Source organism: Ranitomeya imitator, chromosome 8 (genome assembly GCF_032444005.1).
Source record: "Ranitomeya imitator isolate aRanImi1 chromosome 8, aRanImi1.pri, whole genome shotgun sequence".
Taxonomy (NCBI): Eukaryota; Metazoa; Chordata; class Amphibia; order Anura; family Dendrobatidae; genus Ranitomeya; species Ranitomeya imitator.
The window spans coordinates 12,683,806-12,701,914 of record NC_091289.1 but is presented as its reverse complement, the minus strand read 5'-3'; the positions used below and the strand labels follow the sequence as shown (position 1 = coordinate 12,701,914).

The 18,109-nt window shown below is 47.9% G+C and overlaps 1 protein-coding gene across 1 annotated transcript; it reads left to right on the top strand.

Moving 5' to 3' along the window:
- RUVBL1 (RuvB like AAA ATPase 1) lies at nt 1-16,288 on the top strand. The gene is made up of 11 exons (XM_069736307.1): nt 1-276; nt 4,414-4,500; nt 5,043-5,175; nt 11,339-11,490; nt 11,941-12,030; nt 12,220-12,369; nt 13,406-13,469; nt 13,590-13,788; nt 13,868-13,970; nt 15,203-15,294; nt 15,950-16,288. The coding sequence occupies exons 1-11, from the start codon at nt 136-138 to the stop codon at nt 16,107-16,109; spliced, it is 1,371 nt and encodes a 456-aa protein (XP_069592408.1). The 5' UTR covers nt 1-135; the 3' UTR covers nt 16,110-16,288.
- Nucleotides 16,289-18,109: the final 1,821 nt, after the last annotated feature.

The window sequence follows — 18,109 nt, the reverse complement described above, 5'->3', positions numbered from 1 at the left end:
GGTTCGGTGGGCGTTTCTTGCTGCGGCCTTGGTAACCGCATGGTAACCCGCTGTACGGGCACACGTTCCCGCGCACGCTGAGGAGCCGCACGCACCGACCCCAGCTCCGCCGTCCGCTCCTCCGTTACCGGCACCATGAAGATCGAGGAGGTGAAGAGCACCACGAAGACTCAGCGCATCGCCACCCACAGCCATGTCAAGGGCCTCGGCTTGGATGAGAGCGGGATGGCCAAGCAGGCGGCGGCCGGGCTGGTGGGGCAGGAGAACGCCCGGGAGGTGAGGCGCAGTGCGGGGCATGTATGGCTCTGGTGGGACTACAGGTGCCAGCATGCCCGGAGATCTGGGATGCCGCATCGTCTGCACTTGTTGTTCACCACTCTGCTTGCTGTCAGTGACTGGAGACCTGAATCTCCTCCAGCTGTAGCAGTCTGGCTGCTGACTGTTTGCTACAATGTGTCAGTGCAGGGAAAATGACCGCACTGGATGCAGTTGTAACGGAACCGCTGCTGTTTTCAGCTTCTGGATGTTTAAAAGGGAAATCAGTCTTCACTGACCGCAAGCGGAGGTCTGGACGGTAGAAAAGGCCTGCAGCCGACCGTGTATGAGCTGTCGCTCCACTATGATGAAAGGGGTCCTCACCCGTCCCCCCGACCTCGCTGCGTGTTACTCACTCTCCCCAGGTCCACCTCTGAGTTTCCGCCGCTGCTCTTATTGTGTACTATTGTCTGCAGCCAATCACTTAACTCCGTTTCTCGCCCAGAGTTGACGGCACGAGCCGCCGAGGTCACGGATTGGCTGCAGCGCTGTCGAAGTGACATCAGTGCTGCATGCAATAACAGCAGCAGCGGAGACTCAGCCCGGGACCTGGGAAGGTGGAGAAAAGCACAGTCTGTTTTTTTTTTTCCCGAAAGTGGAAAACCCCTTTAAGCATAAAACTTGTAAGGTAGGGAATTCTGAGCATGTCCAATCTGCCGGCAAGGGCACTCTGGGACTAGTAGTTCTGTGGAATTCCTAATGATTAGTTCTCACTCACCACCATTATATGACAATACATTGGATCGCACCTGGGCCAGTGTTGGTCTCGGTCTTTCACGTGTCTGATTTTGTTTTCTGAGTCCAAGGAGAACAAACGCTGCATGTCCGTGTTTGAGCCGCTATTCGGACTGCACTTGGTGTTACGTGTCAATCAGTGTCGGGGAAACCGTCGGACTGCGCTCGGATGACATCTGAGTGCAGTCCGATTTCCGCTCACTGACCAGATGGAGAAATCCTGCTCATGAGTGGGTTTTGTATAGTGAGTGTAAGGAGCGAAGGTGGTTCTACCAGTGATCAGTAAGGCAAGGTAAAGGGGATACTCCTATCATAAGGTTGTGACCGGTTACTAGTATGTACCGTCACCTCTGTCTGCTGGGGGTTGTGGTACCCCTGGGACGCTCACCCATCCTGATGATGAAGGAGCCACAATGCTCATTGGTGCTGGGGAATGCCGCTCACCTTATTCACTTCCATAGATCTCTGCTGCGGCTCCCCTGCACAGTGTGTGACCATAAAGGGGCTGCAGTGCTGAATCCCACCAGCATTGTTAACCCTTCATTCTCAGGATCCCAGCGTTTGCAGTCCGATCTCTGGAGCTGGGGTAGCTTCCCCATCTGTAGTTGGCTGCAGATACTTGGTGCTCACACTAAGCATCAGCGGGCACCCAATGGCCACTGCCAATAATTCATGTATGTGGGTTCCCTGCGCTGACATTTAGGATAGGGGTCCCGGGAGTCGGATCTGTGCCCCCCGTGATGGACATGAGTGAATCGATTGGTCCCGGCCCAGCGGCCACATCAGTGTTCCTGCGAGCCGCCAGCTAGCTATGATGTTACAGTTGTGACGCGACTCGCTCGGCTAATCAGGAGAATGTGCTGATGACAGAAGGTAGGTAGCGGCCACCCAATACTGACCCGGAGCCTCCCATTTTATTCGCTCCGCTCTACTGATGGTATAACACATCCCAACTACCATATATTTATTCATTTCTAGTTTATATAGTGCCAACATATTCTGTAGCGCTGTGCAGAGTCATCCCACACATTACACAAGCAATGGAAAAACCTCATTCCGCCCATTGCCTTTAATGGGTCAGTTTTCAGTCTAAGTGCTGTTCAATCCACACTGACAGTCCATGGAAATCATTGGTGAGAATAGGCCCTAAAGCGGCATTTACACTGAAGATAATGGAGTGAGTGCTGTTAAAAACGCTCATTTCACGATTATCTTCCCGTGTAAACAGGCGGCTGATCACACAGTGAACGAGCAAAACCTCATTGGGTGAACTGATCTTTTCTGCAGCATAAAATATCCTCATTCTCGGCGGAGCATCGTCCGGTGTAATCAGGACTCGCGATGCTGAGAACAATGGCGGCCGGTGTGCACGGAGCGGTGATCCAGTATAGATCTAGTAGAGCTCGCTCAGTGAGCAAAGTTTAGTGTGGTCTGCATTCAAACTGCCAGTGGTCAGTCCCTCTGATTTCCTTATCTCAGAGACATGTACACTGGGGCCAATTAACCTACTAATTTGTTTCTTGGGAGTGTGTGGGGGAAGGGAGGAATCGCACCGCACACGGGAGCATATGGGCTCCAAGCCGCTGCCGGATTCTACCCCAGGACCCCACTGCGTGTCATCTGGATGTCCGGGAAGCTTCTCTGTGCCGCCATTGCAGCGTCTCCGGAGTAACCCTTTAATTTTCTATGCCCTGCTGTCTGCCAAGGTTTTCATACATCTCCTCTGTAGACCCCCCGGTCTGGCTTCTGGCTGTTTTGAATCCTCTGCTCTTTTGCATTACGACTAATAGATGGGTAAAAGGTCCTAAATCTTCCGCCAAGTAAAACCTTGGCTGTAGCTCCCCGCGCACCTGCAGCGGAGATCACACGGCCCAGCGGCTCCCACCTGTCACTGCCGTCCTCCTGGATCGTGCATTGTAAACTCTGCAATCATTGACCGACTCGACTTGTTTGTGACGTTTTGCTCCGCACGGATCGGGTGGATTTTTCCTCTTCTCGCTGGCGGCCTGGTTTTCATTTCGTGTGCCGTTTTTCAGATGTGTGCGACCACTGGCAGTGAAGCAGCGCGCAACTTGGAAAGTCCTCTGAGGAGTCTGGTCCGTGGCGGCTGAGCGGGGAGGTTATCTGATGGCGGCAGAAAACGTGCCGCGAACCCGTGATTGCTGCTTTTATTTATAGACGCAGGATGAAAGCGGCACAGGCTCGTTCCAGGCGCACACAATTATACCGTAAATCTGCGGCCGGTCAGGCGGGGGGCACGGCGCACCATCGCTCCAAGGTTATCACTTCCAGTAAAGATTTACATTTTAGGTCGATTACAATATTGGAGTCTGGAAATAGGATTTAATGAGAATATTTCTGAATTCTTCTCCCTTTATGGATTCTTGTTGTGCAATTGCTGCAGAATTTTCCTTTTTCCAACTCGCTCTCTGATGTTTTTCTTGAGTTTTCTTCGGTTGATCCGCTTTTTTAGGCTATATTCACACTTTGCGGATTTTGCTGCGGATTCGCAGCAGATTTGACCGCTGCGGATCTGCAGCAGTTTCCCATGAGTTTACAGAACAATGTACACCAATGGGAAACAAAAAACACTGTGCACATGCTGCGGAACAAACCGCGCGGAAACGCTGCGGATTACATTCCGCAGCATGTCACTTCTTTTCTGCGGATTTTCACCTGCTCCAATAGAAAACTGCAGATGAAAATCCGCAGAAGAAACCGCAGTAAAAACCGCGATAAATCCGCAGTAAAAACCGCGACGGGTTTTCACTGCGAATTTTGGAAATCTGCGGAAAAATCCGCAGTGGAATCTGCAAAGTGTGAACATAGCCTTAAAGTTTGCACTAGCACCAGTCTTGCTGTGGGCGACGCATTCGTCTCTCTGCATTCTTCAGCCCTTGGCATCGGTGCTGGCGCATCCGCAGATTCAGACCACCGCTCAATGACGAGCCAAGATCTGTCTGCACATGCTCCGCTTCCAGTCCCATTTTGTTTAAGACCGCCGGTAGATGAATGTGCACAAGGATATCGCTATTGTGAACTTTAAAAAGGCTCCTACTAACATGGAGGGGCCGCAGCAGAGCTGAAAACCTCCCCCAGGGTGTATTGGCCATTCTCGGGTGCTGCATCTCCGCTCCTATTCTCCAAAATCCTATAGTAATAATGGACCTGGTTTGTATTGGGAATAGTCGGGGGCTGCCGCATCATCGGGTTTAGTAGGCGGGAAGATTCTGTGCCATTGATTTGCCAGACTGCTCCGAATGTTCCCATTTTTAGTCAACGTATTCCAGTCTGTCACTGTGTGTGTATAATAATATATATAATTTCATGTGTTTTTGTTTTTTTTTTCTCTGTAAATTGCAGGCATGTGGCGTTATAGTCGAGTTGATTAAAAGCAAGAAAATGGCTGGCAGAGCCGTGCTGCTGGCCGGACCTCCTGGGACTGGCAAGGTAACGTGGATTTCACCTGCTTCCTATTTAGCCGTGGAGAATGTGAAGCGTGAAAATCCGAATGTTCCCGACCCGTGCGGCAGCTGGCAGAGCCCCGCCGCGTCCCCCCGCCTGCCAGAACCTTCCTCTTATCACCCGTAGTGAAATAATTCAGTATTTAGGAATATAACGATACATACTCTATAAAATTGGATGCCCAAAAATGACCTTTTATCAGGCTTAGAGGGTACAGAACTGGCTCCTACGGCCACACTCCCATAGCACGGCCAATTGGTATGAGTTAAGGGTAGATTGCTTGTTTGCTGTAGTTCTAATCACTAGGACCCCCAGCCACATCACGAACTGGGGGGTCTGCAAGCCTTGCATTGCACATGCTCAGACTCTGCCTCATTCATTGACCATCGAGCATGTGCACCACTTCTCCATTCAGACGAGGTGTTGCAGACCCCCTGTTCTCGGGATGGCTGGGGGTCAGACCCTCTGTAGTAAGCTATCCCCTGCCCACTTTATGTCAAGTGACGGCCACTTTACTGTCTTCACAGACGGCTTTAGCTCTCGCCATCGCTCAGGAGTTGGGCAGCAAAGTTCCCTTCTGCCCCATGGTCGGGAGTGAGGTCTATTCCACTGAGATCAAGAAAACCGAAGTGTTGATGGAGAATTTCCGACGAGCGATTGGTAAGTGTCCAATGCTTATTCCTACCCAGAAGCATCAGACGTGCCCACTGTCCCTGCGGGGGGGCCGGTATCTGCACCTGAACACCCCCGCCCCCTGCCGTCGGCAAGTGATATTAACCCCTTGGTAAATAGACGTTTGCACTTGCTGGACTTTGTGCATTTCTCTATGGTCGATGGTCTTGCAGTGCTTGGGACCCCCATAGTCCTGCAAGCATTGGGATTTTGGTGCAGAGCGATAACTCCGGTCCGGGTGTTAACCCTTTATCTTCTAGATGCTGCAATCAATAGCGATCGTGGCATTTTAGAAGTTTGCGAGAAGGAGTTGTCTCCTTTTCTCACCCCTCCGGCAGCCCCCTGACGTGCTTCATCCCTCCCTATTACTGTACAGCCACATAATTGTGGGACAAATTTTGGTGCCATTTTTATCAGTCTAAAATCTGGGGCTAAAACAAAATGTGGCAAAAATAATTATTTTTCTTCACTGCTCAATGGTTTAGAAGTCTGTGACACATATGTCAATATGATCACTGCAACCATAGATGGATTCATCAAGAGGTGTAGTTTGTAAAATGGGGTCACATATGGGGGGAGTTCTACTGTTGTGGCACCTAAGGGGCTCTTTCAGTGAGTCATGGCACCCTCAAACCATAACCGTAAAATCTGCACTATAATATGGCGCTCCTTCCCTTCTGAACTGTGCCTGAAAAGCGTTTCCCGATTATATGTGGAGTATTTCCGCACTCAGGAGAAAATAACGGTCCAGTTTGTTACTCGATTTCTCCTATTATCCCTTTTGAAAATTAAAGACTTTGGGCCAAAGTAACATTTGAACGGAAAAAAATGGTAGTATTTCATTTATTCAGCCCCAAGTTATGCAACTCTGAATCTCTTGAGTGTTAAAAAAATACTCATTACTTCAATATGGGGGTCTGCTGTTTTCTCTCCCCCCTTTCAGGGGCTCTAATAATGTGACATGGTGTCTGAAACCTATTCCAACCAAAATGGTGTCCCTTCCGAGCCCTGCCGTGCACACAAACAGTAGTTTTCCCCCGCGTATTGGGTATCTGTGGTCCATTTTCTCCTGTTACCCTTGTGAACATGAAAAAATATGGGGCCAAGGAAACCCTTTCGTAGGAAAAAAAATTTTCATTTTTCACGGCTTCATTTTAGAAAATTCTCGGAAGCACCTGTGAGTTCACTGTGTTCACTACACATCTAGATGAGTTCCTTGAGGTATGTAGTTTTCAAATTAGTCACTTGTGGTGGGTTTCCACTGTTTAGGCACATCAGGGACTCGCCAAATGTGACATGGCGTTCACTATCGATTCCAGTAAATTGGCGCTCTATCTGTTCCAAGCTCTACCATTCACCCAAACAGTAGTTTTCCCCCACAAATGGAGTATCGGCGTAGTCAGGAGAAATTGCGCTGCAAATTATATGGCTCGTTTTTCTTCTGTTGCCCTTGTGAAAATGCAAAACTTGAGGGTAAAGTAATATTTTTGTCAGGGAAAAACTAAAATTTTTATATATTTTTTTTTCCTTCAACATTGTTTTAATTCTTGTTAGAATTACCGTATATACTCGAGTATAAGCTGAGATTTTCAGTCCCCCTCTCGGCTTATACTCGAGTCATACCCAGGGGTTCGGCTGGGGAGGGGGAGCAGGGGCTGTCTAATCATACTCACCTACTCCTGGCGTGATCCCTGCAGGTCCCTGCTTCCCCGGCGCCCCGGGGTCACATGGTACCGCTCATTACAGTAATGAATATGCGTCTCCACCTCCCATAGGAGTGGAGCCGCATGTTCATTACTGTAATGAGCGGTAACTGTGACCGCTAAGTACAGGAAGAAGCAGCAGCGCCGGAGAACCAGGGACTGCATAGCGTCAGGAGTAGGTGAGTATAACGGGGAGGGGAGCGCTGCGCGATATTCACCTCTCCTCGTTCCGGCGCCGCTCCATCTTCAGCGTCTTCAGCAGTGACGCTCAGGTCAGAGGGCCCGGTGACGTGGTTAGTGCGTGCCCTCTGCCTGAACGTCACTGCAGAAGACGCTGAAGATGGAGCGGCGCCGGAACGAGGAGCAGGTGAGTATTGAACGTGTCGGGGGCCTGAGCGACGGAGAGGTGAGTATGTGATTTTTTTTTTTTTTTTTTTTTTTGATTTTTTTTTTAATCGCAGCAACAGCAAATGGGGCAAGTGTCTGTATGGGGCCCATAATCAACGTTTGTGCAGCACTATATGGGGCAAGTGTCTGTATGGGGCCCATAATCAACGTTTGTGCAGCACTATATGGGGCAAGTGTCTGTATGGGGCCATAATCAACGTTTGTGCAGCACTATATGGGGCAAATATCTCTATGGAGCATCTTATGGGGCCATTATTAACCTTTATGCAGGATTATATGGGGCATATTTTAATATGGAGCATCTTATGGGGCCCATCATAAACTTTATGGAGCATTATATGGGGCTCCTGATTCAATATGGATATTCAAAAACACTTAACCTACTGATGTCTCAATTTTACTTTTATTGGTATCTATTTTTACTTTTGATATTTACCGGTAGCTGCTGCATTTCCCACCCTAGGCTTATACTCGAGTCATTAATTTTTCTCATTTTTTTTTATTGTAAAATTGGGGGGGTCGGCTTATACTTGAGTATATACGGTAATAAAGTTTTTGAATGTGATTTTGAGGGGTGCAGTTTTGAGAATGGTGTCACCGTTGGCTACTTTCTGACATATAGGCCCCATAAAGTCACTTCAAACTGGAGTTGGTCTAAAAAAAAAAAGAAAGTTGGTTTTGTAAATTTTGCTGGAAAAATGAGAAAATGCTGATTAACTTTTAACCTTTCTAACTTGTAGATTGTTTAAAAAAAATGATGCAAATGTAAAGTAGACATGTGGGAAATGTTAGTTATTAACTGTTTTGTGTGGCATATCTCTGGTTTAAGGGGATGAAAAAATGTAGGTTTGAAAAATTGAAACCTTTAAAAAAAAATGTTGTCCAAGATTGCGATATTAAAAAAAAACAAAAAAAAAAAAAATTTCGACCTAAAATTGCCACTAACATAAAGTACAACAAGTCCTGAAAAAACAATTTCAGATTGACTGGGATACGTTCCATGGCAGGGGTGTGACGCTACATCGTCCGCAGGGCAGGAACTTGGTTAGCAACTTTTTAAAGCTATCCAAAGTTTTTGTCTTGGGACCCAGAATAATCATCTGATCGCCTATGGGGGGTTGGACACATTCTGAGATGGATCCTCTGTTCTTTATCTCCTGTACAAAGAAGGGTAATGAGGTGCGAAAAAGGAGCTTTCACTTGGAGCAGATCCCTGACCGCCTCTACTGATGAGATCGCGGGTGATCGGGCACCGAGCAGCGGAGGAAACAAATCTCCTGCCTTTAATCCCAGAGCCAAATAAAGCTTGACCTTTTATTGATATATATATATATATATATATATATATATATATATATATATATATATATATATATATATATATATATATATATATATATATAAATTTTTTTTTTTTTTTTTTGCAAAGAAAAGGGCCAGTCAACATTATCTAGTCTTTAAATTCCTGTCAAGTCAGGGGCAATGAGGGAGGGAACGCGGGAGCCGGCTGAGGAGCCGAAATGAAAAGAGAAGAGTCTGCAATATTTCCTTGATGTGATGAAGTTGCCTGTCAGGGATTTGGAAATTTGAACCAACAGATGAAACCTGTGTCATCCCCGTTGTCATTCCCCCAGATAACCGTCTGAGAGGTAAATCATGGCTAACAGCCGCGGCTTTTGTTACCGGGGAACATTCTTTAAATGTCAGCACACGGGAAGCTTCTAAACAAATATTGGATTTAGTGAAAGAGCGAGGAGGGGGCCGCATTGTGCCATTTTCAATTTCATACATGGATTGGGATTAGGGGCGAGATCCTAATAGGATTCTTTCTCCCTGGGTAAATTAATGTGTAATTCGGCAGCTCCTTCACAACCTGGAACGTATTTAATTGCAGATGTTTCTACTGCTCGACTCCTCGCAAATCCAGCAAAGGCCCAGTGTAGACGTGGTGAGAAGAGCGTTGTCGTGGCCCCGGAATTGTACAGAGGTTTCCACTACTAATATCGGGATTACGGCGGATTACATGATACAAACAATGACACCAGGACGTAGCAAAACACTACAGTGCGCTCCGTTACACCGCCGCGCTCTCCGTTACACCGCCGCACACTCATTGTGTCCTGTACGTTAAATGAATGGCTCTTAGAGACTGTATCCGGTGTATACAGCCTGTAGAGAGAGGTACAGACACAAGTGTGACCAGTGCCGCCGTGATCATGAGGCCGTCTGTCTTATATCCATCTCTCATAACTATCTTTTTCATTCTTTCTATAATACTCATCCACCCTCTCTGGCTCGCACACTCTGTGGCTTGCCGCCTCTGGTCCGCGTTCTCTTTGGCTTGCAACCCCCCTCCCCTTTCATCTGGCTCGTGCACTCTTTGGCTCCCTCTGGCTTGCCCCCCCTTCCCCTCTGGCACGTGCCCTTATTGGCTAATTCCCCACCCCCCTGGCCCTCGCACTCTTTGGATCTCTCTGGCCCTCGCGCTCTTTGGATCTCTCTGGCCCTCGCGCTCTTTGACTTCCCCGCCCTTCCCACTGGCTAGTGCGCTCTTTGGATTCCTCTGGCCTGCGCGCTCTTTGGCTTCTCCCCCCTTCCCTCTGGCTAGTGCGCTCTTTGGCCCACGCGCTCTTTGGCTTGCCCCCCTTCCCTCTGGCTAGTGCGCTCTTTGGATCCCTCTGGCCTGCGCGCTCTTTGGCTTCTTCCCCCCCCCCTTCCATCTGGCTAGTGCGCTCTTTGGATCCCTCTGGCCCACGCGCTCTTTGGCTTGCCCCCCTTCCCTCTGGCTAGTGCGCTCTTTGGCTTCAGACCCCCCCCCCCCCCCTTTCATCTGGTTAGTGCGCTCTTTGGATCCCTCTGGCCTGCGCGCTCCTTGGCTTCTCCCCCCCCCCCCCCCCATTCCATCTGGCTAGTGCGCTCTTTGCCAAATAACAAACACACCCCCCCCCCCCCCTCTTTCCATCTGGCTAGTGCGCTCTTTGGATCCATCCGGCTCGCACACTCTTTGGCTTGCCACGCTTCCCTCTGGCTAGTGCGCTCTTTGGATCCCTCTGGCGCACACTCTTTGGCTCGGCCCTCCTCTCTGGCTTGCTCCCTCTTTGGCACAACCCCCCCTCTTTGGCTTGCCCCCTTCCCCGGCTTGTGCCCTCTTTGGCTTGCGCCCTTTCACTTTTCACTCACTCTTTCATTCACACGCCATCATTGATCTTTAGTGAGAGCTTAGTCATGATCTGTATGGAGAGCGATTGATTGCGAGCTGGAGCGGCCGAGTGTCAGATTGCTGTTTTCCTTGCATCTGTCGCTTTTCTCTAGTCTCCTTTTCCTCGCGGTTTCTCCATCTGTTTTCCTTTATGACCGGCCATTATTGCTGATTATTGGGGATTTTTCCTAATCTGATCTCTCTGGCGGTTTCCTCGTTGCACCGTCCCCGTGCAGGATGTATAATAACGGTGAATAACGCCGCGGTCCCTCCGATGTTTGGCCGGCGCGGTGGGGCGTTTGTCTTTCCTAATGTTGAACGAATCTGAATTTCTCTGCTTCATGCATGGATTATTACTTTCCCTGAAATAGGAGTGATATTTTCTTTTCTACAAGGGCAACAGAAAACCGTTCTTGCCGGTGATTTAGCCGGCGTTCACGTGCTGTCTGCTGGAGGGCGGCCACGATATTATTCAGCCTCAGACGTTTTACAGCCGTCGTAACTCAATGGTGTTCTGTGGAAGACTCGTTATCGGTTTTGTCTAAACTCGTCCAATAAACCAGCGCTCAGATTAAGGCGTAAAAATGGGGATATTTAACTCCATGAATGCCTGGAGTGTAAGCTTTGGGTCATCCGACACAGGATCTGATATGTGGCGGTGTAGTGGCCATTGTCTGATGGAGTCTAAGGTTGTCAGAAGCTGACCACCGGCACAGGCTATTGCATCATTTCCCCAATACTTTACATTGCAGCTTCACTCTATTTTTTTTCTCTTTTTCCTTTTCGGTAATTTAAAAGCCAATCATTTAATATTTCAATTTATTTATTTATTTTTACGCAGGTCTTAGAATCCGGGAAACGAAGGAAGTGTATGAAGGAGAAGTGACGGAGTTAACTCCGTGTGAGACCGAGAATCCAATGGGAGGCTACGGCAAAACGATCAGCCACGTTATTATAGGCCTAAAAACCGCCAAAGGCACCAAACAGTTAAAGGTGCGTTATCTTTTTCCTGACCGGGAGTTAAAGGTGCATTTCTGGCTGCAATGGAAACACCTGTCTATAAGGGACAAACTCACTGTGTCATGACTGTGGAAGATTCGTAAATGGCGCGCTCTTATATCCCTCTCTTAACTGTCTCCTTTTTTTTCCATTCTGATTTTCTTTTTATAATGCGCGCCGGGGCCTTCCCTGTCGCGCGCCGGGGCCTTCCCTGTCGCGCGCCGGGGCCTTCCCTGTCGCGCGCCGGGGCCTTCCCTGTCGCGCGCCGGGGCCTTCCCTGTCGCGCGCCGGGGCCTTCCCTGTCGCGCGCCCGCACTCTTCCCTCCGGTCCTATGGCCGCTGCATATAGACTGGTATTTCTGTCTCAGCCGGCAATGGTCATGTTGGGAGTGATACCCTTCTTATATGTCTATATTACATTTCTGCGCCTCGTCTCCTCTTCAGCTGGATCCCAGCATCTACGAGAGTTTACAGAAGGAGCGAGTGGAAGTCGGGGACGTCATCTATATCGAAGCAAACAGCGGCGCAGTAAAGGTGAGTCCTGCAGGTTGGAACGTCTCATTTATGAATCTCAATACATTCCTTTTAATGCTTTCAGCAGAAGTAGAATTGGGCAGCGAGCCCCCTTTGCTGTCAGCGGCCTGTCAGGCAGGGATTTGGCAGCCGCCCTCGCCGCACACCTGCTTCCCTTTCACTACCTCTGATTCTGTCCCCACCGTACAGAGACAGGGCAGGTGCGACACCTACGCCACGGAGTTTGACCTTGAAGCGGAGGAGTACGTGCCTTTGCCAAAAGGTGACGTCCACAAGAAGAAAGAAGTGATTCAGGACGTCACGTTGCACGATCTGGATGTCGCCAATGCAAGACCTCAGGTTGGTTAAGGATGCGAGAGATGGACGCTGCAGATGTTGAGTCATTGAAATATTTTTTCTTTGGACATTTCTTGGGGGATTATTTTGTAAATGTGATTGGACGGGGCTGCAGTAAAATTTAGGTTCATGGAAGAATAAATTGCATAATTGTTAATATCTCAAAGACCCAGAGGTGCAGGCAGAAAAAATACACCCTTAGTTTAAGGATTTTTTTTTCTTTTTTAATCTTTTCTTGCTGTGTGAGCTGTTGTTCACTGTTATCAGCCACTTCGGACTTACAACTGTAGTATTCTTCAATGCATTTACTAATAGTCAATTAACTCCTGGAGGTATTTTTGTTTTTGCCTTTTTGTTTTTTGCTCCCCTTCTTCCCAGAGCTATAACTTTTTTTTATTTCTCCGTCAATATGGCCGAGGGCTTTTGCGGGACGAGTTGTACTTTTAAACGACACCATTGATTTAACCATGTCGTGTACTAGAAAATGGGGAAAAATTTCCAAGTGCGGTGAAACTGCAAAAAAAAAAAAAAAGTGCAATCCCACACTTGGTTTTTGTTTGGCTTTTTTGCTAGGTTCACTAAATGCTAAAACTGACCTGCCATTATGATTCTCCAGGTCATTACGAGTTCAAAGACACCAAACATGTCTAGGTTCTTTTTTTTTTATCGAAGTGTTGAAAAAAAAATCCAAACTTTGTTTAAAAAAAATTGCACCATTTTCCGATACCCGTAGCGTCTCCATTTTTCATGATCTGGGGTTGGTTGACGGCTTATTTTTTCCGCGCTGAGCTGACATTTTTAATGACACCATCTTGGTGTAGATACGGTCTTTTGATCGCCTGTTATTGCATTTTAATGCGATGTCGCGGTGACCAAAAAAACGTAATTCTGGCGTTTTTTACAGGAAACGCATCCATTCCATTGCACTTTCTTAGTAAATTGTCATTAAATACAAAGTATGGATCTGTATCTACTGCCGATCAATCAGTAATCGGGTCACTGGATCTTTCTGCTCATATTCTCTATTATTCCTTTAAAGGGAGGACAGGACATTCTGTCCATGATGGGTCAACTGATGAAGCCGAAGAAAACTGAAATCACAGGTACGTCTCCTGAGAATTTGGGATGAACTTGTCGAGGTGCTTGTTCTTGGATCGATCTGTTTGGCAGCAGAAGCGTATACCTTTCTTTTTTTTTTTTTCTTTATACTTTTGTTTTCCCAGATAAACTGAGAGGTGAAATCAACAAAGTGGTGAATAAATACATTGACCAGGGCATCGCTGAGTTGGTGCCCGGAGTCCTGTTCATTGATGAAGTTCACATGCTGGACATCGAGTGTTTTACGTATCTCCACCGGGCGCTGGAATCGTCCCTCGCCCCCATCGTCATCTTCGCTACTAACCGAGGCAACTGCGTCATTAGGTACTGAAGGGCTCCTGGCGCTTGAAATCATCCTCTTTGCAGCGTAGAGACTTTAGTATGTCTAACACTATGATTGCAGGGGCACGGAAGACGTGGTCTCCCCTCATGGCATCCCCCTGGATCTGCTGGACAGAGTGATGATTATCCGCACCATGCTCTACACTCCTCAGGAAATGAAGCAGGTGAGACGGACGGGCACACATTGCTTGTAGGATGGGTTATATCCCCTTTAGGGTTTCTATAATAGGGCAGCTGCAGAAATTTGCATCAAGTCCATACACCTTTGTTCATCTGTATTATCTCTCCGGAAGCACCTGTAGGATATCGTCGAGGACAGTGAAGTCCTCTCCATCCTCGCAGGTTCCTGGATCACTTGTTTCCCTGGAGGATTTATGCAATTCTCCAGTGTAAAGCGGCTCCGCACAAGAACTTCACTTGGAGCCTTTTCAGTAAATGAATGCAGAAATGGCGAATAAATGTCAGGTCTCGTCCAGGTTTCCAGCGCGCTCGCGCTCCGTCTACTTGTTGTGCCTTCCCAATTGTAATTTCGGCAGGCGCCTCCTGCTATCTTGTGTACAGAGCTGCCAAAGTGAAAAATACCTGTATTATATGAGATTTGCTATCTCAGCAGTACGAGACACAATACCATTATCCCGAGTCTCCCCCTTATCACTCAGCCGGGAGGAGCGGCTCCTGGGCGCAGGGTGCCAGCGCCACGCTTATGTGCAGGGCCTCTGCACTGTCTACAACACCCCACATCTTTTTTTTTTTTTTTTTTTTTTTGTTTTTTTTTACTAAAATGTGTCATTCACCTTAAACGTAAAGTTTTTAATTAATATGTCACACTAGTGACATCATGAAGCGCGGCAGCGGAGGTAGGTAAAAACATCACACACTGGCTGAAAGTTTCTGCATGGCATAAATCAAAACTAAATCATGGATGCGGCAGAGTCTCTGTCCTGCTGCGTTTGAGATTGAGGGATCTCGTGCCCAGATTGTTCTATTCGCAGCCAGTGCGGGTTGTCATCCAAGCAGTGAAATGTGCATTTTTGCAGCAATTTTACTGGTGGTCCGCAGCAAAAAAAAAAATAAAAAAAAAATGCCATTTTGCCCTTCTCTGCTACATCCTCCATTGGGGTCAGTTTGTCACATCAGCCGTACATGACACAGTACATACTGCTTTGAGACAATCCAGCCAAAAAGCCGCTCCAAGTCCCTGTTCACACTTGGGGTCTCTGTTTAGCTTCTTTCCATAAAAAATACCTAAGTGGTGACGGAAATGAGTGGGGGTCCATCAATATCAGCGTGGACCCTTCAGAAGGTCTTTTCTCCATTGTAAATGATTGTGAAATATTGACATGTGTGAAAAGCCCCCGACATGGTGTCTAATTTGACCTCTTGTTACTTGATTCAGATTATAAAGATCCGCGCTCAGACTGAAGGGATTAACATCAGCGAGGAAGCCTTAAATCACCTGGGAGAGATCGGCACCAAGACGACATTAAGGTAAATGATGCGAAGGCTCCGACGCTCGTTCTTCTCACCTCCGAGAGGGCATGAAAGGACGGAGCAGCTGAGTAACGTCCACGCCGGACCTCACCGCTTAGGTAGATCGATGTCCGCTGTCGGGTATCTCTACAGCCCAGGTGCGTCACCCTCCACATCTGATGGCATTCAGGCCGCCAAGTCATTCCTTACTTTCAGGAACAGAAAGGCAACATCTTGGTTCTCTCCGAAATGCTGTTTTTTTCTTTCTCCGTTATCTTTTGTAAATCCAACATGTTTTCTCCAAATCAGGCCAAGTTTAAGAGATCGTGGATTAGGATTACGGAGCTGCTTGCTTCTAGCGCCACCCCTATCTACAGGTTCTGTCTGGTATTGCGGCTCGGCTCAATTGAAGTGAGTTAAGCCGAGCTGCAGTACCGCACACAACCTGTAGACAGGCGTGGCGCTGGGTTTTGTAAGAAAGCCAATAAGAATTTATTTAAAGCCTAAGATCACCATTCCGTGACATCTGTGTTGCCATTTGGGGGGTGTCTGACACCGTCAGCCATGATTGAAGGACACTCAGTAAAATGGTAACGCCCAGTTGTCAGTTTAGAGGACCGGCCTTCATGACTATCCCCTGCTCAGATCCCCCTCCATGTCTGTGCCCGGACAGGTACTCCGTGCAGCTGCTGACCCCCGCAAACCTCCTCGCCAAAATCAACGGCAAAGACAGCATCGAAAAAGAGCACGTGGAGGAAATCAACGAGCTGTTCTACGACGCGAAGTCCTCCGCTAAGATCCTGGCCGAGCAGCAGGAGAAGTACATGAAGTGAGCGCGCGCTGGAGACACAACCCATGTCATCTTCATTTTTATTTTCTCCCTCAATCTGTGACTTACTGAACTGAAAAGCTCCCAGCGATGAGGATGAACCTCGGGGGCGGCGCTGCCCCCCTGTGCCGGGGGCTGGAGAATGCACATATTTAATTTGTGATTTATGAATGTTTTATATTGAAACATAAAATGAAAAAAAAAAAAAAAACTTAACCCCTTCCCTCCTTGCTTTGTTGCTCGATGCGGAGACTAATAGACGGCACAGCACTTCTCAGAGTTTATTCCCCGACACCTGTGCAATTATCAAATCCATCTCCGCAGTGACGTTTTTACAACCAAACGGCCGAGGATGGTAAGAAGCTCCCGATTCATTATGTGCGGGAAGCCGGAAAAGGCCGTATTAGTTACATCTTATCAGGGTGACACCTAATCTAGCAACAATTACAGCAGACACATAGATTCTGAAATTTCAATTTCAGAGAAGTAAAAAAAAAAAATGTTAAGATGGTGGCGGAGGAGCGGGAGGGAGCAGCGGCGGCCGGTGGAGTTTTTGCATACGGTAAGTGACACCGCAGCTTATATAGGGGTATAAATATATACATTACTCTCCACTGGGGGGCGCAGCCACGGCCGGCTCTACATGAAGAAGCTGCGTCATTGGTGAATGGAGGAGAATATCTGCAGCTTCTCTTCATCCTAAACCCACCTGCTAGGAAAAAGCCCATAGACTAGAGGTCCATTCACACTACGTGATGCTTAGCGTTAAATGCCGTCCGGTAACCTACACGCTGCTCTATAGCCTGTTCACACTGGCTGAGGGTGCTGCAGGCTTGTGCTGAACTCTCAGGCTATGTGCACACGTTGCGGAGCTGCAGCTCTGCGGCGGATTCGCAGCTGTTTTCCATGCGGTGTACAGTACCATGTAAACCTATTGAAAGCAAAATCCGCTGTTCCCATGGTGCAGAAAATACATCGCAGAAACGCTGTGTTGTATTTTCCACAGCATGTCAATTCTTTGTGCAGATTCCGCAGCGGTTTACACCTGCTCTATATTAGGAATCCACACAAAACCCACAGTAATTCTGCGGTGAATCCGCAGGTTAAATGCAGTGCGTATTTTGAAAAATCCGCACACGATTCCGCAACCTGGGCACATAGCCTCATAGATCTGTAATGGGGCGCACCGGAAACCATGGTTCTCGGCAACACAGATTCTGGTTACAATTTATGCGCTGCCAAGAGCATTATTTTTGCGGACAAAATTATGTTTTGCTCTTTTGTCAGTGAGCGTCAGCCTCTTTCTACTTTACGATTATCATGAAACGCGTTAACGATAATTGTGCAGTGTAAATAATGGACCTTTAGTGGCAGCCTAAAGAGAGAAAAAAAATCTCATGGTAAGAATTAAGGTTCCTGGAGTATCGCCCATAACGGGCACGGCGCGTCTCGTCATCTAAGGCTGAATTCTGGTCTGGCCTATATGCATTGGTGTAGGATCTCCGAGCCGCGCCGAATGGGTCTGACCGCTGGAGACCTGGAAATGGGTGGTGGTCCGAGAAGTGGTGCTGGGACCATCGTCCGTGCGCTCTAATGGCAGGATGAGTTACTATCGGGGGTCCATGTAAATGATGGGTCTCTCCGGCTCTCCTGGTTTACAGCCTGATCACTGATGGCAGTCGCGCTTCGATCTGGCAGGTAAATGCACAGCGAGGCGAGTGACTGACAGCCGGGCTTATTATCGGGTCGGCTCATGGAAAACTCATCACAAATGAGTGCAAATAAATGAAAAAAAAAATCTTAGACTTAAGTGTGAATTGAACCCCAGTGCCCGGCATCCGTAATATCCAGAGTAATAGGAGAAAATGAGGCAATAAAATTCTGATAATCTGGCATCCAATAATCCACAATGTCTGATGTTTCCAGCATAGACCTGCAATATAATGTGGAAATTCACAGGAACAAAAATTAAAGGGAATGAAAACACTGCCCGTTCTTGTGAGG

Excerpts from the sequence above, each read along its gene's own strand:
- RUVBL1 (XM_069736307.1), top strand. The coding sequence starts at position 136 with ATGAAGATCGAGGAGGTGAAGAGCACCACGAAGACTCAGCGCATCGCC. Across the intron at positions 12,031-12,219 it reads CAAACAGCGGCGCAGTAAAG|AGACAGGGCAGGTGCGACAC; the intron begins GTGAGTCCTGCA and ends CCCACCGTACAG. Across the intron at positions 13,789-13,867 it reads CGAGGCAACTGCGTCATTAG|GGGCACGGAAGACGTGGTCT; the intron begins GTACTGAAGGGC and ends CTATGATTGCAG.